Source organism: Eublepharis macularius, chromosome 6 (assembly GCF_028583425.1).
Source record: "Eublepharis macularius isolate TG4126 chromosome 6, MPM_Emac_v1.0, whole genome shotgun sequence".
Lineage (NCBI taxonomy): Eukaryota > Metazoa > Chordata > Lepidosauria > Squamata > Eublepharidae > Eublepharis > Eublepharis macularius.
The window spans coordinates 57,997,225-58,019,244 of record NC_072795.1 but is presented as its reverse complement, the minus strand read 5'-3'; the positions used below and the strand labels follow the sequence as shown (position 1 = coordinate 58,019,244).

The 22,020-nt window shown below is 43.8% G+C and overlaps 1 protein-coding gene across 1 annotated transcript; it reads right to left on the bottom strand.

The window, feature by feature from the left end:
* Nucleotides 1–364: 364 nt before the first annotated feature.
* On the bottom strand, nt 365–21,597 carry DNAJB11 (DnaJ heat shock protein family (Hsp40) member B11). The gene is made up of 10 exons (XM_054982664.1): nt 21,417–21,597; nt 19,980–20,136; nt 18,363–18,460; nt 14,631–14,763; nt 13,658–13,800; nt 4,006–4,088; nt 2,777–2,834; nt 2,282–2,393; nt 1,961–2,120; nt 365–935 (listed from the first exon to the last, which is right to left on the bottom strand). The coding sequence occupies exons 1-10, from the start codon at nt 21,482–21,484 to the stop codon at nt 871–873; spliced, it is 1,077 nt and encodes a 358-aa protein (XP_054838639.1). The 5' UTR covers nt 21,485–21,597; the 3' UTR covers nt 365–870.
* Nucleotides 21,598–22,020: the final 423 nt, after the last annotated feature.

Sequence of the window (22,020 nt, the reverse complement as noted above, 5' to 3'; positions counted from 1 at the left end):
AACTGTTCTTCCACTTTTTTCGCCCCCAGCATATTTTGTTTACAAAAGAATGGAGAAATGGCATCAGTAATTGCCCAAAGATGATGTTAAGTCAGGATGATGGGTTTTTGTTCTCTGTGTCTAGAACAAGCTGCCATTACAGGGTTATGTTGACAGGGAACAAGGAGAATCTTCTCTCCAACTCCATAGATCAAAGGGATGCACAGAAAGATGCCAGCCTCACATGGACAATGCTACAAACTGCAGCACTATTCAGGGAAGAACCAAACACTCCTCTGGGTGATAGTAAAGACTAAAAAGTAACCTTCCAGAGTGTAAACAACTGGAAACATCTAAAGAGATGAAACCAATAACAAACTCATGATGACAATGTCCAGCCATTTCATAAAGGCTAGGTATTTTTTAAATTAAAAAAAAATCAAAACATCAAGAAAGCATTTTACACCTAACGGCTTCAGTTTGAGCCTCAGAAACCCAAACTGCCACCAGCACAGATTCCAGGAGGGACATTGCTTGAAAGAGGGAAAGAGGAAACACAAGGCAATCACAAAAAGTCATTCAGAAGGGCAAAAAAGTAACATCAAAATGTATTTTAAAAACAAAAGTTCAACTTGGTACTTGTGTGAAAACGCCTCGCCTCGTTCCCTTCCAGAGCCTGACTGCTCCGAACAGGCAGCACCAATTATGTCCCGAATCAGGAAGTTTCTTTTACTCTCTTCTGATCCACCCCAGATCCACCCTCATTATGTGTACGAATAGAGGTCTTAACAGTCACTCCAACATTCCTGTTTTGTTCTACAATGACCAGAAGAAAAGACTGCAGTTTACAGCACAGATTTCTCGTCTGAAAAGTCTATTTTTCTCCCAGTCTTAATATCCCTGCAGACCATTGTACACCTTCTGAACAGATGCCTGCCTCAGCAGTTGTTTCAGGCCTGGAAAAAGATAAAAAGAATCATTATATAAAGCATACAACATGCCTCTTGTCTTATTCTACTGTGTCAAAGGAAAGTCAAGTACTTGCACTGTTCTGATTCTCAGTGAGAACATTACATGAACACACTTTCTCTTAAAAGAGGTCTGAGAGAAATTGCTTCCCACAAAGTGTAATATGCAAATATGGCCAATGGAAAAAAAACCCAGCTGTGCAACAAGGGCAGTGACATTACCCTAGCTATATTCTGCACAGTAGATTGAGAAAAAGCAAGGCATCTGGAAAAGATCAGATATTTTAGCTCCTTGGCCAACTACAACTATGCAATAGGCCCAGAAGAGATCTGGGTATATTCCTACTATCTTTGTAGTTGAGACATGGACTGGAATCATGTTATGAATGATCAATGAAACAGCTTACAGAGAGAAACAGAATCACGAACAAGGCAGCCTTTCCCACCAACAGGCTACAGCAAGTTGGTTTAAAAAAATACCTTTAACCATACAGCTGGATTATTTCTCAAGACAATGGCCATTTTCCCACATCTGTTAATGCCTCTGGAAAATCGTGCAAAACTTGCGGCACAATGGCGTCTTCATAGAGCGATTTCCCATTTAATGGTGCGATGACATCAGAAATTGCACCATTAAACGGGAAATCACACTATGAAGACACTGTCGTACTGTGAGTTTTGCGTGATTTTCCGGAAGTTTTAGCTGTGTGAAAACAGCCCCTAGCAAAAAATGAAGATGACATAAATAATCTAGTGTTGCTCCTATATACATTTGAAGATATCCACGAGTTAGGCAAAATAACTTCCTGATCTCAGCTAGTGAAAAATGCATGACTACTTGCAGTTACTAGATGATCAATTCACATGTCTGGCCTGCTATGAACCTCCACCAGAGTTTCCTCTGGCTTCACCCTGCCCAGGCATAGTTCACCATAGTTTGTATCTGCAGCTATTGTTCAAGACATTCAGGAATATTTTTAAATATACAATTACTAGCTATTTAAAATACAAACCTTCCCGCTGTTCATTTGTCAGTTGCTCTTTGGGAAAATCCACATCAAATGTGATTATTAGAGAGCCCTTGATGTTGTTGTTGTCAAAACTGGGAAGACCTTCTCCTTTCTTCCACAACTTTGCTCCAGGCTTTGTGATTTTATCCCGGGCAATGTGGACCTGACAGAAACAGATGGGGGGGGGGCGCACAGATTTTATAATAAAGTAAGTGCCAACAAGTGTACAACCACCATGGAAATAGTAAAGGAGCCTATAATGTATACTTTTAGCTTTCTTGAATTCCAAAATCAGGACCTAAAGTAGGAGCAATGTTTTCTCACCTTATGCCCATCCAAATGGGCAATATCCATCTCAAAGCCCACCAAAGCTTCGACCAGTGAGATAGTCACATTTGTATATAAATCATCCCCTCTTCGCTCGAAGACTGGATGCCTGTAGTCAAGAGAGAAACACGAACATTTTCTCATAATTAGAAGAAAGCAGCAGCTCCTCCTGGGGCTCCCATCTTCCCAAATATGGTACAAAGGAGTTAGGGATGCAGTCATGCTCTCCTGTTGGGGGACCCAGGCTTTGACTGGTAGGGGGAGGAAGGCTCCACTCCCTTTCAGATATCCTGTGTGTCTCAAGATGATGACCTGTCTGTGAATCATTTAACATTACATCCATGGACACAAACACTGAGGACATCCATGGACACAAACACTGAGACAATGTTTGTGCATCTGCCAAACAGGGAATTGCCTTGTTCTATGATGGGTTAACATAGGACTTCCACAGGAGAGCAAGACAAAAAAAATGGTTGAAACCTAACTTACTTAAGAACTTTTATTCGGAAGCGCAAGTCACCTGGCTCCCCATCAACATGTGGTTCACCTGAGGAAGATTGAAAATGTACATTAAGTGGACTAAAAAAGGACACCAGTACTAATTGTGTAGGCCTGTTCCAATTTGAGATAAGCATACAAGCCATAAATCAATGCTATGCAAAGCAAACAACTGGAAAGGTATTTAATTCCATCTGCTTGCCTGCAGACAGGTTTGTTCATAAAAGTATGATTCACACACTCTTGTCCAAATAACATATACAGATGGGGGTGGGGAGAGGCAGGGTATATGCTGTGCATCAAAAAGTGTTCATTTTTAAACTAACTCATCTAAATGAAGATTTGCACAAATCTATTTTTGCTATGACCAATGTGATGGTCCACTCAGATTCTGAAACCTTTGCAAAAAGAATGATAACAGATCAAGGGCAACAGTGGGAAAGGTGCAGAGCCAACAGGACTTTAGAATGAGCAGTTGTTAAAGACTAACATTCATATCCTGCATCACAAAAAGCCTTGCATAAGTACTATCTGTACATTGCCATAGTTCTTTCTACAATCACAAGGACCAGAATCATGCATTTAAAAAAATGTGTGTGTGTGTAAAAAAAAAAGTTGAACTTCCCAGGAAACGATTTCTGTGCCACATGCCATGCATGAAAGTCAATACACACAGCAGCACAGCTGATGTTTTCAAGCCTCCAGTAATGATACAGGGGCCATGTTCCATGAGAGCCAGTGGGGTGTAGTGAGCAGAGTGTCACATTAGGATCTGTCAGAACCAGCGTTGAACCCCCCACTCTACCATGGAAGCTTGCAGGGTGACCTTGGGCCAGTCACACCTGCTCAGTGTAACCTACCTCACAGAGCTGTCGTGAGGATATAAATGGAGACAAAAAGAATTATCAAAAAGAGTCCAGTAGCACCTTTAAGACTAACCAATTTTATTGTAGCATAATAAAATTGGTCAGTCTTAAAGGTGCTACTGGACTCTTTTTAATTTTGCTACCACAGACTAACACTCCTCTGCATCTAAAAAGAATTATGTAAGCCATCTTCAGTCCTCATTGAGAAGAAAGGTGTGGAATAATTGAAGTAAATAAAAAAAAAGTTCTGTTTTCAAACCTAACCCAGACATCAAGAAATTTGAGATAAATCTTTTCCACCATTGGTCAAACCAGTACTAGAAAACCATGTTAGAATGAACATGAACCTTATACCTTCTCCAATAAAGGGATACTCCATGCCATCCCTCACGCCAGGCTCTATCTCAACCTCTAGGGTCCGCTCTTCATTCACAAGCCTGAGAAACAAAAGAGGCAGCAAACTTGAAAAGTTAACATGCTTCTACCAAGCAGACTTCACTATCCAGGATTTTTTTTGCTGTCTCTCTTCCCTTCAACCATCCCATATAATCATACTGCATTCACAAAAGAGCAAGAATCCAGTAGCACCTATAATACTAACAAAATTTGTGATAGGGTATGAGCTTTCGTGAGTCACAGCTCATGTCTTCAGATACAGCTAGAATGTGAGTCCATCTGTCATTGTATCTTGGAGAGTGGAGTGATTTCAGCTACTGAATGACAATAGTAGGTAAATGACAATAGCCAATGAATGACAATAGCAGGTGTGATTGGATTAGGTGGGATATGCAGGGGGAAGTAGGTGTGGAGAAATCAGCATTGATAATGAGACAGGCATTTATTATTTATTTTTTATTTATTTTGGACTTTTATTCCGCCCTTCCTGAGAGCCGGCTCAGGGCGGATTACGTCATTTAAAACCATAATAAATATCACATGTTCCATAAAACCAATAAAATTCAGTCAGCATTCTGCATTTCATGCAATATAATCGCCACAGATGGCAGCAGTCAATATTATCTAATCTGAAGCAGATGGTGGACAAACCCAATTGGGAGGGTTTAAATTGAGACTGAGAAATCTCTGTCTTTCGGTGCTACACCTCTGAAGATGCCAGTCACAGCTGCTGGCGAAATGTCAGGAACTACAATGCCAAGACCACGGTGATACAGCCTGGAAAATCCACAACAACCATCATTCTCTGGCCGTGAAAGCCTTCGACAATATATAGGGTTTAAATCATTTCTCTTCCTCTCTTATCAGGCCAGCAGAGGCCTGGTGGAACATCTCTGTCTTACAGGCCTGGCAAAAGGATAGCAGAGCCTGCCAGGTCCTGGTTTCAATAGACAGAGTTCCACCAGGCTGGAGCCAGGACCGAAAAACCCCTGGCTCTGGTTGAAGCTAGGTGGGCCTCCCTGGAGCCGGGGACCACCAACAGCTGTTTCTCTCCTGATCAAAATGTCTGCTGGGGAATATATGGAAAGAGGCAGTCCCATAAATACGCTGGTCCCAGTCCACACAGGGCTTTGTAAGGTTAATACCAAAACCTTAAATCTGATCCGGTACTCCACTGGCAGCCAGTGCAGCTGATGCAGTATAGGTGTTGTGTGTGTCCCACTTGGCACTCTTGCAATAACACGCGCAGCTGCATTTTGAACCAGCTGTAATCTCTGGGTCAGACTCAAGGGCAGCCTTGCGTAGAGCGAGTTACAGTAATCCAGACTAGAGATGACCATTGCCTGGACCACTGAAGTTGAGTCACAGGCCGAGAAGTAGGGGACAAGTTGCCTGGTCTGCCGTAGGTGGAAAAAAAGAGGACCTGGAAACTGCTGTGACCTGCGCCTCCATTTTCAGGGAGGCATCCAGAATCACCCCCAAGCTCCTAACCCTTGGAACTAGCACAAGCGGTGCCTCATCGAGGGTCAGGAGCTGGAGTCCCGAACCTAAACACCCAAGGCTCAAATGCAAGACCTCTGTCTTTGTCGGGTTCAATTTCAGCCGACTCTACTTCAACCATCCAGTCATGGCTTCAAAAGCACGCTCTAGGACATCAGGGGCTAAGTTGGGCCAGCCGCCCATCATCAGATACAACTGGGTGTCATCTGCATATTGATGACACCCAAGTCCGAAACTTTGCGCCAACTGGGCAAAGGGGAGCATATAGATGTTAAACAGTAACAGGGATAGTATTGCCCCTTGTGGGACACTGCACACCAAAGGGTGGCGGGATGACAATTTCTCCCCTAGTGCCACCCTCTGTCCTTGACCGAAGAGAACAGAGACAAGCCACTGCAAGGCAGTCCCTCGTATCCCCGCATTGGCGAGGAGGTGGGTCAAAAAATCATGATTGACTATATCGAATGCTGCTGAAAGGTCCAATAGTATCAGCAGCGCCAAATCACCTTGATCCAGATGCCTGCGAAAATCATCTGTGAGGGCAACCAGCAACATCTCTGTCCCATGTCCCGGGTGGAACCCAGACTGAAAGGGATCTAGATCTGAGGTATCCTTCAGGAAACCCTGCAGCCATTCCACCACTGCCCACTCAATCACCTTGCCCATAAATGGGAGGTTCAAAACTGGGCGGTAACTGACCAGGTCAGTGGGGTACAAAGATGGTTTTTTTAAAGAGAGGCCTCACCACGGCTTCCTTTAATACCCCAGGAAAGACCCTGGAGCAAGGATAAGTTAACAATGGCCTCCAAGGAGGACTGTAGCTCATCAACACTGGTCTTTACCAGCCATGATGGGCACAGGTCCAATGGGCATATGGTGGGCCCCACTGCTCGCAATCTCGTCCCCAGAGAGTGGACTGAAATGATCAAATATTGGCCCAGAAGACCACCAAGGGGTCTAAGCAGGGCTGCCCTTGGGTTTGATCCGGAGACTACAGCGGGTCCAGAATGCTGCTGCACATGTTTTGATGGGTGTTCCTTATAGGACACATATTACACCAATTCTGCAGCAGCTCCACTGGCTACCCGTGGAATTCTGGATTCAGTTCAAGGTGCTGGTTTTGACCTATAAAGCCCTAAATGGACTGGGACCAGCATACCTAAGGGACCGCCTCTCCCCGTACGTGCCCCAGAGAACGCTCCGATCAGCTGAAAAACATCTGCTGGTGGTCCCTGGCCCCAGGGAGGCTCAGTTGGCCTCAACCAGGGCCAGGGCCTTTTCGGTCCTGGCCCCAACCAGGTGGAACTCTCTGTCTGAGGACACCTGGGCCCGTGAGGATCTTCTATCATTTCGGCGGGCCTGTAAGACGGAGATGTTCCACCAGGCATATGGTTGAGGCCAGCATGAGATCCTCACTGAGCCTCCCACTAAGTGTGGGGTTATACAGTGTCCACCGGCTGGCTGCCCAACATATGGGTACAGCACGGGGCTATGCAGTGCCCATTCGTTTGCTGACCCACGTATGGGTGGCAGTACATTATCTGTCCGCTTCCCCCCACTCCCCCGTATGTTGATGGGCAGGAATCTGGAATTGACCCCAGCTTGGGACAGTTATTATCTGTTGTTGATTTTATAATGAACTGTTGTTTTATGAATTGTTTTAATATTTGTATTATATTTTTATAACTGCTGTACCTCGCCCTGAGCCCACTTGTGGGAAGGGCAAGTTAGAAATGTAATAAATAATAATAATAGTTCATTTACTGTATCAATCATGACTGGCAAATCATGGCGGAGAGACAAAATCAGCAAAAAAGCTCCCAAAAGCCTCACAAAATTTGACAGCCTCCCTCTGATAGGGAGACCAACAACCGAATCACATTAAACAGTTTTGCTGGGCATGGGCTAGCTGACATGATGGAGGCTGTGTAAAACTCCTTCTTCACAGCGTTCACTGCCACCTCATAGGCTTTCATAAACATTCCATAAGATGATCTTGCCTCTTTGTCCCAAGATCATCGGCCACACTCACTCAAGCCGTCTTAGCTCCCAATTTTTCTGCTGTAGTTCCTCTGTGTTACCAAGGAGCCTGTCTGGTGCGGGGGCAAAGATGGCGACCGGGGGGGGGGGGGTCTTCAATAGTTTAGGAGAGCCAACCTTGCCAATCCTCCACCAGCTCATCCAAGGAACTGCCATGGAGAATCATATCCCATAGAGCTTTCTGAAACCCAATTGGATCCATGAGTCTCCACAGGCGAGCATAAATCAGCTCGCTGTCCTTGCGAGGGGGGGATGGGTGGTATATCCAGCCGAGTCTTCAAAACCGAGTGGTCTGATCATGGCACCAATTCTACTGCTTCCAAATCCACATTTACCTCCATCCCAAAGATTAGATCTAGTGTGTATCCTACTTAAAGTGTAGGGGTGGATACAAATTGGGAGAGTCCCAGTGCTGCCATCGATGACACCCGGTCCACAGCCCGCATGAAGGTAGCACCATCGGCATTGACATTAAAATCCCCCAGCACCGCCAATCTAGGGTACTTCAAGGCCTATCCCACCACACCTCCAGCAGGTGTGACAGGGTATCTGCTGGTGCACTAGGCGGTTGGTACACCACACAGATAGCCAAACTCTCCTTGGTACCCCACACCAGGCCTACACAATCAATGCCAGAGATCTCAGGAGCAGGGAGCGGCTTGAAGGAGAAAGCCTCCTGGGTAAGGATTGCCACTCCTCCCCCCGACCTCCTGTTTGGGACTGATGGAGGACCAAATATCTTGGGGGGGGGGGGGTCAGTTCTCCCAAGGTGACTATTTCGCTCTCCCTCACCCAGGTCTCAGTCATGCATACCAGGTCCATACCGCTCAGCGCAAAGAAATCTTGTAAAGTTGTGGTTTTGTTATTTATGGACCTGTCATTGTACAACATCAGTGTTGAAGGGGAGGGGGTTGTCCTAGCTCCACTACCAGCTTATCTCAGGATAAGACACAGGTTAGAAGGGCATGGAGCCATACCGTATTTCCGTGACCTTCTCATCTTAAACTGGGTCCCACCACCATACCTCCCTTGTCCTCAGAGGACTGGGATCCCTGACTCCATGCCAGCCACCCTCCCTATGTCCACCATCATCCAACTTACTCCCTGCTCCACCAACAACAATAAATGTCATCAACACTGATTCAACAACAACACAATAAACTCCGCCATATAAAAATTTCAACCATATAAAAATTTGTTTCTCAATTTATCCTATGGGCCAATTTCTTGCCCATAATTCCAATGGCTCAATCCCTAGTCAAATTGAATTTAGTTCAATACTTCACCCCCTCTCCATCTGATTAATCCAATTTAATCACCTGATATTAACATTCCAATTGCAGCAAACAGATAATTTTTCTTCTTTTTTAAAAAAATCAATCAGAGAATTTTTCCTTTTAAGGCCACAACAAAAACAGGTACAGTCAATAGATTCAGTCCTCTAATTTCTAAGGGAGCCATCATTTGGTCGACTCCATAGGAGCCCATCCACCTAATATCTGTCAGACTTGCATAAATCCTAAAACTTATTTTAACACCAGCAGCTCAGGGGGTTCCCAAGGCCAGCAACTCCAAGCTTCCCCATGCTTTCCGGAGTCCAGGGCATTCCAGCCCTCCAGGTCAGCAGATACTCTTTAAGCCCAGGTGAAGAGTATATTGCAGGCACTTCAGAGGCTTTTGAAAGGCTAGAGTGACTCTCCCCAGTCTCTAAGAGCACTTCAAGGCATTCCCCACCTTCGAGGCTCTCCACAACTTGAGGACGCCCTCTGGTGCCTTCTGGCAGCGTCCAATTGCCTCCGATCTTCTCCGGAGGCTCCCAACATCCCCCAGAGGCCTCCGATCCTCTCTGGAGGTCCTTGATATCCTCTGGAGGCCTCCAATGGTCTCTGAAGGCCACCAATGTTCCCTCAGGCCTCTGACACTCTCTGAATGCCCCAGATCACTCGTCTGCCTCCAATAGAATCTGATGTTCTCTGGAGGCCCCCGAAGTGGCCCCCGAAGTTCCGCTTTCTTCTGTTGCTCCTTGGCCACCCTGTGACCGTGGGGCAATCCATGCCTGCACAGGTGTCTCTGAGCACCTCCAGGTCAGTCTGAGGCTTCTAAGCCTCCAGGCCCCTAGCTAGCCAAGCTCAGCAGAATTGCCTCTCCAAAGACATCCACAGCAGCCCTCTTTGCCTTTCTGTTGTCTCACTAATGCCTTGGTAACTTGGTGACTCCTTTCCTCTCCTTCCAGCCTATATTCGTCGGCCCCCAAACCTCCAGACAGAACATTACATCTGGGCAATTGGGTGGCCAAAGGCTCTGTTATGACCCTTTCTTTCTCCTGGTTAGATTTGGTCTTTAAGCCTTTTATTCTTGCCCCCTCTTGGTAGATTGCTGCCACCAGGAATTAAATTCCAGAATAACTTAAATTTTTCCTTTCAGTAACGTGCCCAAGGGTCAGGCTTTTCGTAGTACTATGTGGCCCTGAGGAAAGGAATGGGATATAGGAATAACTCTGGGATTAAAACAAAGTTAACTTTTATTTTTATAAGAAGCGTTATCAGTTTCATATTATTTCTAAAACTTGATGGTTTCCAAAGAGTTGTTCTTAATTCATAAAGTTCCTTTACTTAAACTCAGGCACACAGATCTTCTCTCAGGCTTCAAACACAGTTTGCCTGCTTTTGATATTAATTTCTCTCTCCATCACAAATAAGACCTTTTTTCAGGCACACACACAGTTTGCCTGCTTTCTCCTGACTGAATGTTCTTTCACAAACACACAGTTCAGATTTCCACATAGGTTATATTTCTCTCAGAACTGCTTAAAAAATGCTCAGGCTGCACGCAGCGTGCCTCTCTTGCCCTGACTCAATCTTTTTTCTCCACTCTCAGTCTAAAACTGCATTCACTCCATCCACTCCACTCTCAGTCATCAACAAATCATATCACTCATTCATCCCTCTCTTTCACCCCACTCTTCATCTATACTACACCAAGCATTTAAAGACACATACACACATTTACTTAAAATCATTACAGGCTTGGATCTGGTTTCTCAGGAAACGCCCGGTAAATTCCGCCCAGTTCTCCTCGCAAGGCTTGTTAAATTTACTCACTTGTTGTTGTTAGTAGGTTGTTAGTTATTATAGCCCAGTTGTTAACCATTTAGCTTCTGATAATAGATGTTTAGAATGTTTCAAACAACAGAGTTCACAGCAGGACTCCTGCCTGTGCTGCCATCTTGTTATTAGCAATAAGAGAGACCTAGGAAGCCTAGTAGTAATAACAAGAGACCTAGGAAGTCTAGGTCTAGATTCTATCCAGGTGGATGCATTGTCTTGAGCTTCATTATCAGTTACAATTTAGCAGTCTCTCTTTGAAATTCCTCTACAGGAGAACTGCTACTTTTAGGTCAGCAATTGAATGTCCTGGAAGATTGAAATGTGCCCCCCACTGGTTTTTGAATGTTTTGGTTTCTGATGTCAGACTTATGTCCATTAACTCTTTGTCAAAGGGACTGACCAGTTTGTTCAAAGTAGAGGGTGGAAGGGCATTGCTGACATGTGATGGCATAAATCACATTAGAGGATGAGGAGGAGTGTGAACTTGAAATATGGCTGATGTTGTTGGGTCCACTGATGGTGTTGTTAGGATCCATATGAGAGCAGAGTTGACATATTTGTTTGCTGCAGGCTTTGGTACCAGAGTCCATGTTGTTGCTAAGCAGTTTATCATTATGGGTGAGTAGTTGTTTTAGGTTAGCAGGTTGTCTGAAAGTAAGAAAAGGTGGGTTCCCCAGAGCCTGTGTAAGGGAAGTGTCACAATCCAGCACAGGTTGTAGATTGTTAATAATGCGTTGAACTAGCTTGAGTTGTGAGCTGTAGGTGACCATCAGCAGTGTTCTCTTTCTTTGGGTTTGTCTTGTAGAAAGCTGTTCCTGGGTGTCATTCTGGCCTTTCCAATCATCTTTCTCACCATGTCAGTGGGATAGCATAGTTGCAAAAATGTTTGTTGCAGATTCTTCAAGTGAGTATCTCTGTCTGAGAGGTTGGAAAAGATGCTATTATAGCATTGGGCTTGGCTATACACAATGGATTGCTTGATGTGGTTGGGATGGTAGCTAGAGGCATGTAGATATGTTTGCTGATCTGTTGGTTTCCATTATAACGTGTTACTTAAGTGTCCCTCATTCATCTGTAGTGTGGTGTCCAGGAAGTTGTGGAAAGCCTGATGAAATCGCTTGAGGGCTTCTTTGCCTTGGGTCCAGACAATGAAGATGTTATCAATGAATCTCAAGTAAAGGAGAGGTGCCAATGGGTAGGAGTTCAGAAAATTCTGTTCTAGGTCCACCATAAAAATGTTGGCATACTGTGGAGCCATGTGGGTACTCGTGGCTGTGCCACAGATTTGTAGGTATAACTTCTCACCAAACCTGAAGTAGTTGTGGGGAAGAACAAACATGCAGAGTTCAGTGGCAAAATCTCCTATGGTCTTGTCAGGGATGTTTCTAATGGCCTGTAGTCCATCCTGATGGGGGATGTTGTTGTACAGGGACTCAACATCCATGGTGGCTAGAATGCTGTTTTCTGGGAGATGGTCAATGGACTGCAGTTTCCTCAGGAAGTCTGTGGTATCACAGACATAGCTGGGGGTATTATTAACATATGGCCTCAGAATGGAGTCCATATATCCTGATACTCCTTCAGTGATGATGCCTATGCTAGTGACAATGGGACATCCAGGGTTGCAGGTTTATGTATCTTTGACAGGAAGAAGAAGGAGCCCGGTCGAGGTTCCCAGGGTGTATCTGTATAAATTTGTTCCTATGTGTATGTTGGGAATTTCATCATGATTCTGTTGAGTTCCCGCTGGTATTCATGTGTGGAGTCTGAGGATAGCAGCCTGCAGAAACTGGTGTTTGAGAGTTGCCATTCAGCTTATCATGTATAGTTTGCCATGCCCATTAGGACAATGGGCGTATCGGTGCTACTGGACTCTTGCTCTTTTTTACTGCTACAGACAGACTAACATGGCTACCCATCTTGATTAATCATACTCCATGTTTTGCAGAATAATACTGCTGGGTCTACCACAGGAAAAATACAAAAAGTACATAGGCATTTCCTGATGACCCAAAAAGTCATCTACAAGAATGATACAAGATGCAATGACAAGTCTTGTTTATTTCACTATTGGAGCACTTTTGATTATTGGGCCAACATGACTAGACAGAACTACTCATTTCCCCATTTTCTTTTAAATCTTAGTGATGCAGAAAAAAGTAACAAAATTAACACTGTCTGATTTCCACTGTGACTTTTCAAGAATTAGAACTGACATCCAAAGCAGACAGTCACACTGAACATCAGTTCTGAAATAAATGTGAAGTTCACATCTTGTGACCAGGATCATTAACCAAGGGACACGCTGCAATACCATCATTCTGTATAATTTCCTTTATAACTGGTATGAGTGACTGTCATGATTCTACACTTAAGGTTAAGGTTGCCAGATGGATTCCACAAAAATACTGGACACGCTTGACAAAAATTGGCTGACCACACACTTGATTACTGACGACAATTTACCATACCATACCACAACATTAAAGTATGTTGTGTAGCTTTAATCAATTTTTTAATTTTTCAGTAAAAAGGAGGCTTTAATAACTCTCCTTAGATATCAGAAAAATTCCTTTTCTGAGGAAATGCACCGTTTGGTATCAAAATAGGACACTTTAGTTAATATTAAGGGCATCTGCATCTGACCTGCAGGGCTTCTCATTTGAGATTCTGGGTGCCTGACATCTACAGGAAGGACTCACAGCTCGTATTATACAAGCTGTGGGCCCACAAAGAATCACAGAGCGGTGGACATAGAGCGGGCAGGTGGGGGAATCTGTATGTTAACCCAGAGGGAATTCCAGCTACCAGTTTCTCTTGGCAGTTTTCATTCACAAAGATAAGCAGTAAGTTACACCACCATGTGGCTCATAATGGAAATGCAACCACTTATTTCTCTGCAGCTTCCAGCAATCATGCATGATTGCAAAATATGAACATAATCAAGAGTACCCCAAACTCACTTGACATTGGGACACTCATCACAAACCACTTCTTGGGTCATCTGGAAACGCCCAGGGCCTAGCTGGGTTGTTCTCATCTCTTGCCGGCAATTGCATTTTCTTTTGCCAGGTGCTTGTCTTGCTACCGGTTTGTTTCGAGTAACCTGAAAAAATAAATACAGAATCTCTGCAAAATTATACCATGAAGAACATTCTAGCCTCAACAGCATGCTACCCTAGTCCCTTTCACTTGACATAGGTCAGCAACAGTCTTGACTGGCTCCCTCTGATGCTGCAATGAATAACATAACCATCTGCAACAAATACCACAACTATCAAGTAAATGGAACTTTGGTACATGAGCACTTTGAGCAGTTTACACATTTTAACATGCAGCACTTTGGGCAGGGGTACACACTCCAAATCTTCTGTATACCAGATGGCCTGGGGAATGTCTGAGTTTATTGCATATGGGGTTTTTGCACACCTGGCTTACTGGTGGCCAATATTTGTGATCACCCCCAACCCCAACCCGTCCTCTGAACATGCCAGAAAACTAGGGAAGGAAATATCTGGGTGGGATTTACAGAAAGTAGTATATGAGAGTTCCTCCTAGTCTGCTTTCCACAAAGCCATGTACAAATGGAACAACTCCGCTTCCCTATGCTCCAAGTCACTATACACACTTGGAAGACTCTGGGAAAATATAAGGTCTTAATTCAACTCATAGGAAGCTTTGGAGAACCTAATAATTGACATGACTCGTCACTCTCCCTTTCCTTCCCCAACACCTCCACAAGAGAAGTGACAAGAGATACTTTTTTCCTTCCCCAAAGACGGACATGGGGTAATACAGGCCTTAGCCACCGTCCCATCCTCTGTGCATATTAGAGGGCTTGGGAAAGGACTGAGTCTTATTCCATTATATTAAAAAACCTGGCTAGCAGACTTCAATAAGCAAAGGAGGCTCCTCAAGGCAAGATGGTACACTTACTTCCACAAAGTTTCCTGAATACACTTCTTCCAGTGTAACTTCTAGATCTACAATGATGTCACTTCCTCTTGGAATGTTTCTGTCTTGCTGGCGAGGACTGCCTCCAAACATGAAGCCAAAGTCCCCAAAGAAACTACAAAAGAAGACAGCAACTGTTAACTTGGAAAGGAAGAGGAGCTGGACATCATGAGGCTCCTCTCTGCTCAACTCACAGTGTTAATTCTGGCAACTATTAAAGCAGGGTTAAACAAACTTGCACTCCCTTCCTCAGAGAAGTTCCCACCCAATTAAAGATCCATTCATCTGTGAGACAACTGTGATGAAAACAGAAATTGTGCCTGCTTTCTGGGGCAGACCCCAATGTAGAGAAAATCCAGAGGCAGCAATCAACATGCAGTTTCAAGAACTGGAAAAAAATGGATTACAGACCGAAAAAAAGCAAGGCTTCTGATCCACCACCCGATTCAAGAGAGGATCTGCACAGCGTGAACCAGTCAATTTTGCCTCATCTTCACCAGAGCAGGTTTGCCTGCTCTCCTGTCAAATTAATTGGAGGGAACCTCATGGTAAATATAACTTCCATTTCTCACTGAGGAGAGAACAGGTAGAGAGGGATGCTCAAAATCCATCTATCCCAGAGTGGGTTTGAGCGGTTGTGAGGTATTCCAGCGGGCAGTGTGTTCCTAGGCAATTCAGTACTGCACAAGAGGGCAACTGTAAAAAGAAGTTACACATGAGAAGTCCTTGCCTAACACACCCACTTTTGTTGCAGATCCATTACATGTACAGTTGCAAGCAGGGCTGCCTGATCTTCCACAGTGACACCAGCCACAGCTTCTTTGAGATTGTGAGAAACAGGAATGCTTTCCTGAGATTCCATCAGCCAATGCTACCAGCTCCAGTGTGTGTTTGTGTGATTTAGCAGCAGAGTTTACCCTAAGATACACACTGACCTTGCTATCACTGAATACGGTGTTGACTGTTCTTTTTAAGGAAACAAAAGAATTAAGTGGGAAAGGGGAGCTAAAGCCCTGTTCCCTGCTGCACTCTTCTTCACTGCACTCTGGTGTTTGAAGCATTTTTCTCACAGCTGGGCTCATTTCTGGTAGTGGAACTATGTTGTGGGGGAAAGGTGACGGTAGAGCAACACAATTTCAATCACCCTGTCTGCATGTCCTGTTTTTATTTTTTTTTAAATTTGAGCTCCCTGTACCTACTTGAGATATGAACACGTGGATTTATATAAGAGAACTTATATGAGTATTAGTTTGTGTCCACCACTACCAACTTCCTTAGGTTGTCAAATGTGTAACTGCCTGTTTACAAGGAAGCATCTCTGCCTGAAATTTGGCAAGGAGGGATCAACCCCTTAATTTCATTCCAGTTTGGCTGGGGGAGGAGATAGAACTTGTAAGGTATTTCCTATTGAAGCAAAGAACAGGATAAAAGAAAATAGATTAGCATAATAATGGAATAACAAAATTTAAGACTAAAACAAACCAGATCCAAACATATTTTTGCATGCACATCCCTGGCTGATACGCTAACCAATATGTTGATGATAGAAGTAAACTGTGGATGAAATTGTATAGTCAGACTATTGACACACGATTGTGACAGATGATTCTGCTAGATACATTACATTAAAAAACATATACATTGTCATATGCCTTGGAGATCTGAAAAACAAAAAAGCATTCATATTCATATTCTTTCCAGTACCTCCAAAATGTGAAAAATGTGTCTCTCATTATCTATCAGGCTCTTTGTTCAGTCAAGGTTTATAATTTTGGCTAGGCCAAAGAAAAACCACAGGATAACAGGCAACTTTGGCAGTAATACTGGCATTTAGGGATGTGCAATTTGGGTTCAGAATTCAATAAAAATTTGGAATTCAGTAAAAATTCAGTATTACCAAGCTTAAATCTGTATTCCTGAATAAATGGGTGATGCTTTGCTAAGGAACAGCAAAGAAACATTGCTTCCTACCTTTTTTAATCAGACGGGAAGGGGAGGAGTGAGGTATAGGTAGAAGGGAGGAGTGGCCAATCCTTGCAGTGGCTCCTCTTCTCTGACCAATGGGATTCTCAAGAAGGAGAGTGCCTTTTTTAAACTGCTGCAAGGAGTTAAATTAGGAAGCTTAACTCAGTCAGCCCTTATTTTGCTCTCGCCTGGAGACTGAAAGACACTGCCTATGTTATTGGTCAATCAGCACAGCCGGCCCCAACAAAGCTGGCAGCTCGGGGGAAGAGGACAAAACAACCACAGCAGGGCTCTACCAGCCTTCGGCTACAAGCAACCCACTACCAGTCAGCAGTGGCCTGTCTGTCTCAGCCCAGGACACACCAACTAGCTAGCTCCCCATGATCCACCTTGACTCCCCTGGAGTGCAGGTGGAAGAGGGTCCAAAGTGAAATACTGGAGATGATGCAAAGTGCGCGATTAGCAACTCAAGGTACATGGAGCTGATAAAGGGCAAGGGGAGAGCATGCACTGGCCAGGTGCAGCACGGCAGCGAAATGTGGACCTTGGCAATAAAAGACAGAGGGGGGTGCAACCAGTTGTGGAAGCAACGAGTAGAATCACCCTTGACCCCACCACTTGTACTGGCTAAGTGCTGTAATAAAGAATACTACTACGACTACTACTACTTGACCCCACCACTACTGAACTTGACTCTGCCTAGCCTCTGTGACCTCAGACAGCTTTGGACTGTGACTGGATCTTCCTGCCCACTGTATGGATTCCTGGCTGCTGCTGCTGCCTGTGCCGAGACCTTCTGCACCGAGGACTTCTGCTGGTGCCTGGGTTTTTTGCTGTGTATGGAGGGTGCTTTGGATGGGCTTTTGTGTAGGGGAGACTTTGATTTCTGGCTTTCGAAAGTATATTTACTATTCATTTTGCCGCTTGTTCTTCGGGGGGGGGGGCATTATTTTATCCTGTTGTGGATAATTTGTTGTTTGGTGTTTTATAGTTCCTGTTAATTTTATTACATTCATTTGTTCTTCAGGGGTGGGGGTGCTGTTTTCCCCTGCTGTGAGTGCTTTCTTTGTTATGTAAATTTTTGCTGGTTGTTTTTGGGGGAACTGTTTTGGTTGGTGTTCTTTGCTAGGTTCTGTTTTCTGTTGGCATAGAAGTTGGTTTGGTGTTAAATAGTTGTTGGTTCTTCTTCTTCTTCAGGGGGGTGGGGTTTGTTGGGGTGCTCGGTTCATGTGTTTCTGCAGTGGGAGTCAGCTTGGAGTCTTTTCCCCACAATAGGAACATATAGAGTATCCAGGGGCACCTTGTTCACGGGCACACAGAACTGGACCTTGGGGTCCAATATCCCTGAAACTTGGGAGTCTTTAGAGAACAGTCAGAAGTAGGTCCACTGAAGAACTGGTGGATTTTTCTTGCAAAATGCCATCCCCAGCCCCCTAGACAGCTCCCATAGTTTTCCCCATAGGGAATAACGCCCCCCTCCCCCGCCACCAGATAGCCCTGAATTGAGTTTTTGATAGGAAACAATGGCCAAATTTACTTTGTATTACCAAACCGAACTGGAGAGTGAATTCAGTAGTGTGTGTGTGTGGGGGGGGGGATTTTTTTCCAGTTTGGTATTACCAAATTGAATTAACTGAACTGTTTTCTAGGGCACATCCCTACTGGGATAGCAGTGCAAGTTTACAAGCTATCTGGTGATAACTCTTGTTGTGCCATGCAAAATGATTTGGAAGAATAATACAAACTTACTGAGAAAAAATATCTCCATGGGAACCCTGGTGACCCTCTTTCAAACCCTCTTCACCATAGGCATCATACTGCTTCCGCTTTTCCTCATCTGATAGTACCTGAATGAGACAACAGTATACAAGCGTATGAATATTAGAAAAAGCTTTAATAAAGATTTATTCCTATCTTGTTCTCAAGCTGCTAGGTTTGCACGTGTCTATTAACTCGTCCTCTATTCCTAAATGCTTACATTTAGTATTTATCTAGTATTTATCTACTATTTTTTCCTCATTGTTCCTGAGATTTGTTTTCACAGTATACTAATTGTTGGCTCAATGTATTTGTTATTCAGATATACATATAAGGAAAGAATATGAGGAAGAAAATCAATCACGTGGATGGAGAATACATTCATATAAGCATGACTATCTCAATATTAAACATGCACACATTGTCCTACATGACTTTGGATTTGCATGTACAGAAAACAATGTGAGAATCAGTCCTAAACGCAGGGCAAAAGAAAGAATGTATGGAAAATATATTATTGGGCTCCTAGGAGCTATCAACTAGTAAGGGATAAACCTCTGTTTGAACTTCTGGGTTTTTTAAAACATGCAGCATTGTTTCTAGTAATTTTTAAAAGTGATTGATTATTGGAATACAAAGTTTCAGGACAACATTCAATAAACAACCATTTTTTGCAAACATATCACCTGATTCATTTTTCTCTCTTTTTTAAAATGTTAATTTAGACATAAAAACAGTTGACAAAACACTTTTAAAGCAATAAATTAAAGAAGAATATAGCCTTTAAACAAAGGCAACACATGTTTTGCCACTAAATTACAAATGCCCCACTAATTCCAAAACAGAGGTATTTACTGCATCTTTCAAATAATCATGCAATATAGTCTTAGGATTTGACAAACAGAAAAGTATTATTATATTTAAAATTACTTGCCAGAGTCCAGGATGAAACCAACATATACCAGCCTATCCAGCATTTCTCAAGTAACGCTAAATCTACCATAGCAAATAAGTAGAAAAGAGCAAGAGTCCAGTAGCACCTATAAGACTAACAAAACTTGTAGTAAGTAGCTTTCATGAGTCACAGTTCACTTCTTCAGATACAGCTATAATGTGAGTCCATCTGTCTTTATATCTTGGAGAGTGGAGTGATTTCAGCTGCCAAATGACAATAACCAGTGAATGATAATAGCAGGTGTGATTGGATTAGCTGGGATATGGAGAGAGGAAGAAGATGTGGAGAAATCAGCATTGGTAATGAGACAGGAAGCCTAGGTCTCAATTCAATCCAGGTAGATGCATTGTATTGAGCTTCATTATCAGTTGCAATTCAACAGTCTCTCTAATCAACCTTTGAAGTTCCCCTGCAGGATAACTGCTACTTTTAGGTCAGCAACTGAATGTCCTGGAAGGTTAAAATGTTCCCCCATTGTTTTCTGAATGTTGTGGTTTCTGATGTCAGACTTATTTTGTTAGTCTTATAGGTGCTTCTGGACTTTTGCTCTTTTCTACTACTACAGACAAACATGGTTACTCATCTTGATCTATAGCAAAGACAGGAATTCATAATCAGCTCCCAGAACTTGGGCATCTTTTTTTAAAGCTGACCTCATAGGCAGCTCCAAGATCTTGAAACTTTTCCTGTGCACGTGGATCATCAGGGTTCCTGTCTGGGTGAAGCTGCAGGGCTAATTTTCTGTAGGCCTTTTTAATGTCTTTAACAGATGCGCTGCGAGACACTCCCAAGATCTTGTAGAAATCCCTCCTGAAAAACAATAAATAACTCATTGAGCTCTTTAACAACATTCAGGGTATATATAGGTAGAGAGCAAGAAGGGATAATTGCTTCTCCCCCTACAGTACTGTTACCAACAGTACCAAGGCAGCACCAGATCACCAACCAGGCATTATAAACTCAAGTATTATTTTAAAATTTGTATTCAACAAGGTAATATGCATAACCAACTGCACTAAACATACAGTAGATAACAGGTGTTACTAGAAATATAACAATAACTACTACTGGAAAAAATAGATTTTCTTCCCACACTCCTCCTTACAATCACAGTAACTAGTTTTCTCCCACCATGACATGGAAGGCCAATCAGAATTTTGTATACATTACACACAAGTAACATTAACCACTGTTAATCTTCCCTCCTTGAACCTCAGTTGTGACTACTGAATGATTGACTGTATATACATATACACAAGGGAGAAAAGTGGGTGGGAGAGAAAGTGAGCTGTCATGGATAACAAGCTCTTAAACTTGTAACAGCACTAATAATTTCAGGATGTGAAGTTTTTCTCACTTCAGCCTTCCTTCAGCACTATGACCTGACAACGAGTGTTTCTAGAAGTTCCATCATTTACTACAGATGTAAGGGGTTTGTCCTCATCACCATGGATGAAAGAAAGAGCTTAATGCCTAGTTATTTATCTCTTCCTTCCTCAAAGGAGCTTGATGCTGCATACATGCTTCTCTCCCCCACTGTATCATCACATCCAACCTGTAAGGTAGCTTATATGAAAGAAAGCAGGCTAGCCTAAAATTACACAACAACCTTCATGGCAGAGGGGAGATTTGATCTGCCAGGCTCCCCCTGTAATTAACTCCGGTATCATAGTAGTTAAGTGGTTGGGATGGAAGTCAGCACTCTGCTAGTTCCACTACCAGGACTGTGATGAGCTCATCTGGTGGCCTTGGGTAAGCCACTCCTCTCAGCCCCAGTTCCCTAGCTTTCTTGTGGGGATAATAATAACACTGACTTTGTTCGCTGCTCTGAGTTGGGCACTAATCTATCTAGAAGGGCGGTATATTAGCATGCTTGTTATTATTAATTTAACCGACACTTGCAGAAAAACAGTATTAATGACCATTAGGGAAGTTGAGAGGGGAGAAGCGGGGCTGGGAGACATCATCGCCTTGGCCCCTCCTCAGGACCCTTCTGGCGAGAAGAGAGCTCCTCCAGCTCTGAGAGCACCGGAACCCAGGTGGACTTTGCTGGCTACTCCTGTCCGCCCCCCCCCCCCCTCGCACCTTACCCGGCAACGGCGGCCTCAAGCATGCACAGCAGCAGGAAGAGGAGGCTGCCGAGGGAACGAGGGGACATGGCGGGGGCTCGTCGAGTAGTTTCCGCTCCGCACTCACTCGCCGGTCACCACGGGCATGAGAGAGGGGGAAAGAACCCGGTGAGGAAAACCGGCCAACCAGAACCCGGCACCGCAGACTGCCTTGCCTTCCGCTGGCCAATCACAATTACACACTTCACCCGCCACCGGCGGGGATTCGCCAATCAAATTCTTCTACGTTAACAAAGTGGGACGCTGAAAAAAAAACTTCGGATGGAGTCCGTGTCCAATAAGAGCGCGGGGCGTAATAAAGGCGTCACGGGCAGGCACTGGCTAAACAGAGGACGTGCTTGAAAGTGGAGAAATTATTTTTTTGTTTCGGTGGGTCCAGGTTAAGATGGTTAAGGGGTCATTAAGGTTTGTCAGTCATCTGGCAATTTGCAACCGCAGCATCAGAAATAAATTTTCACTTTTTAAAAAGTTTGAACAGTCCTGCGTACAGGGCGAGGTCTCAACACTGAACGGTGGAGCCGTTCTACTCCTAAATCTCTATTGCATACCTTTTTTTTCTTCTCAT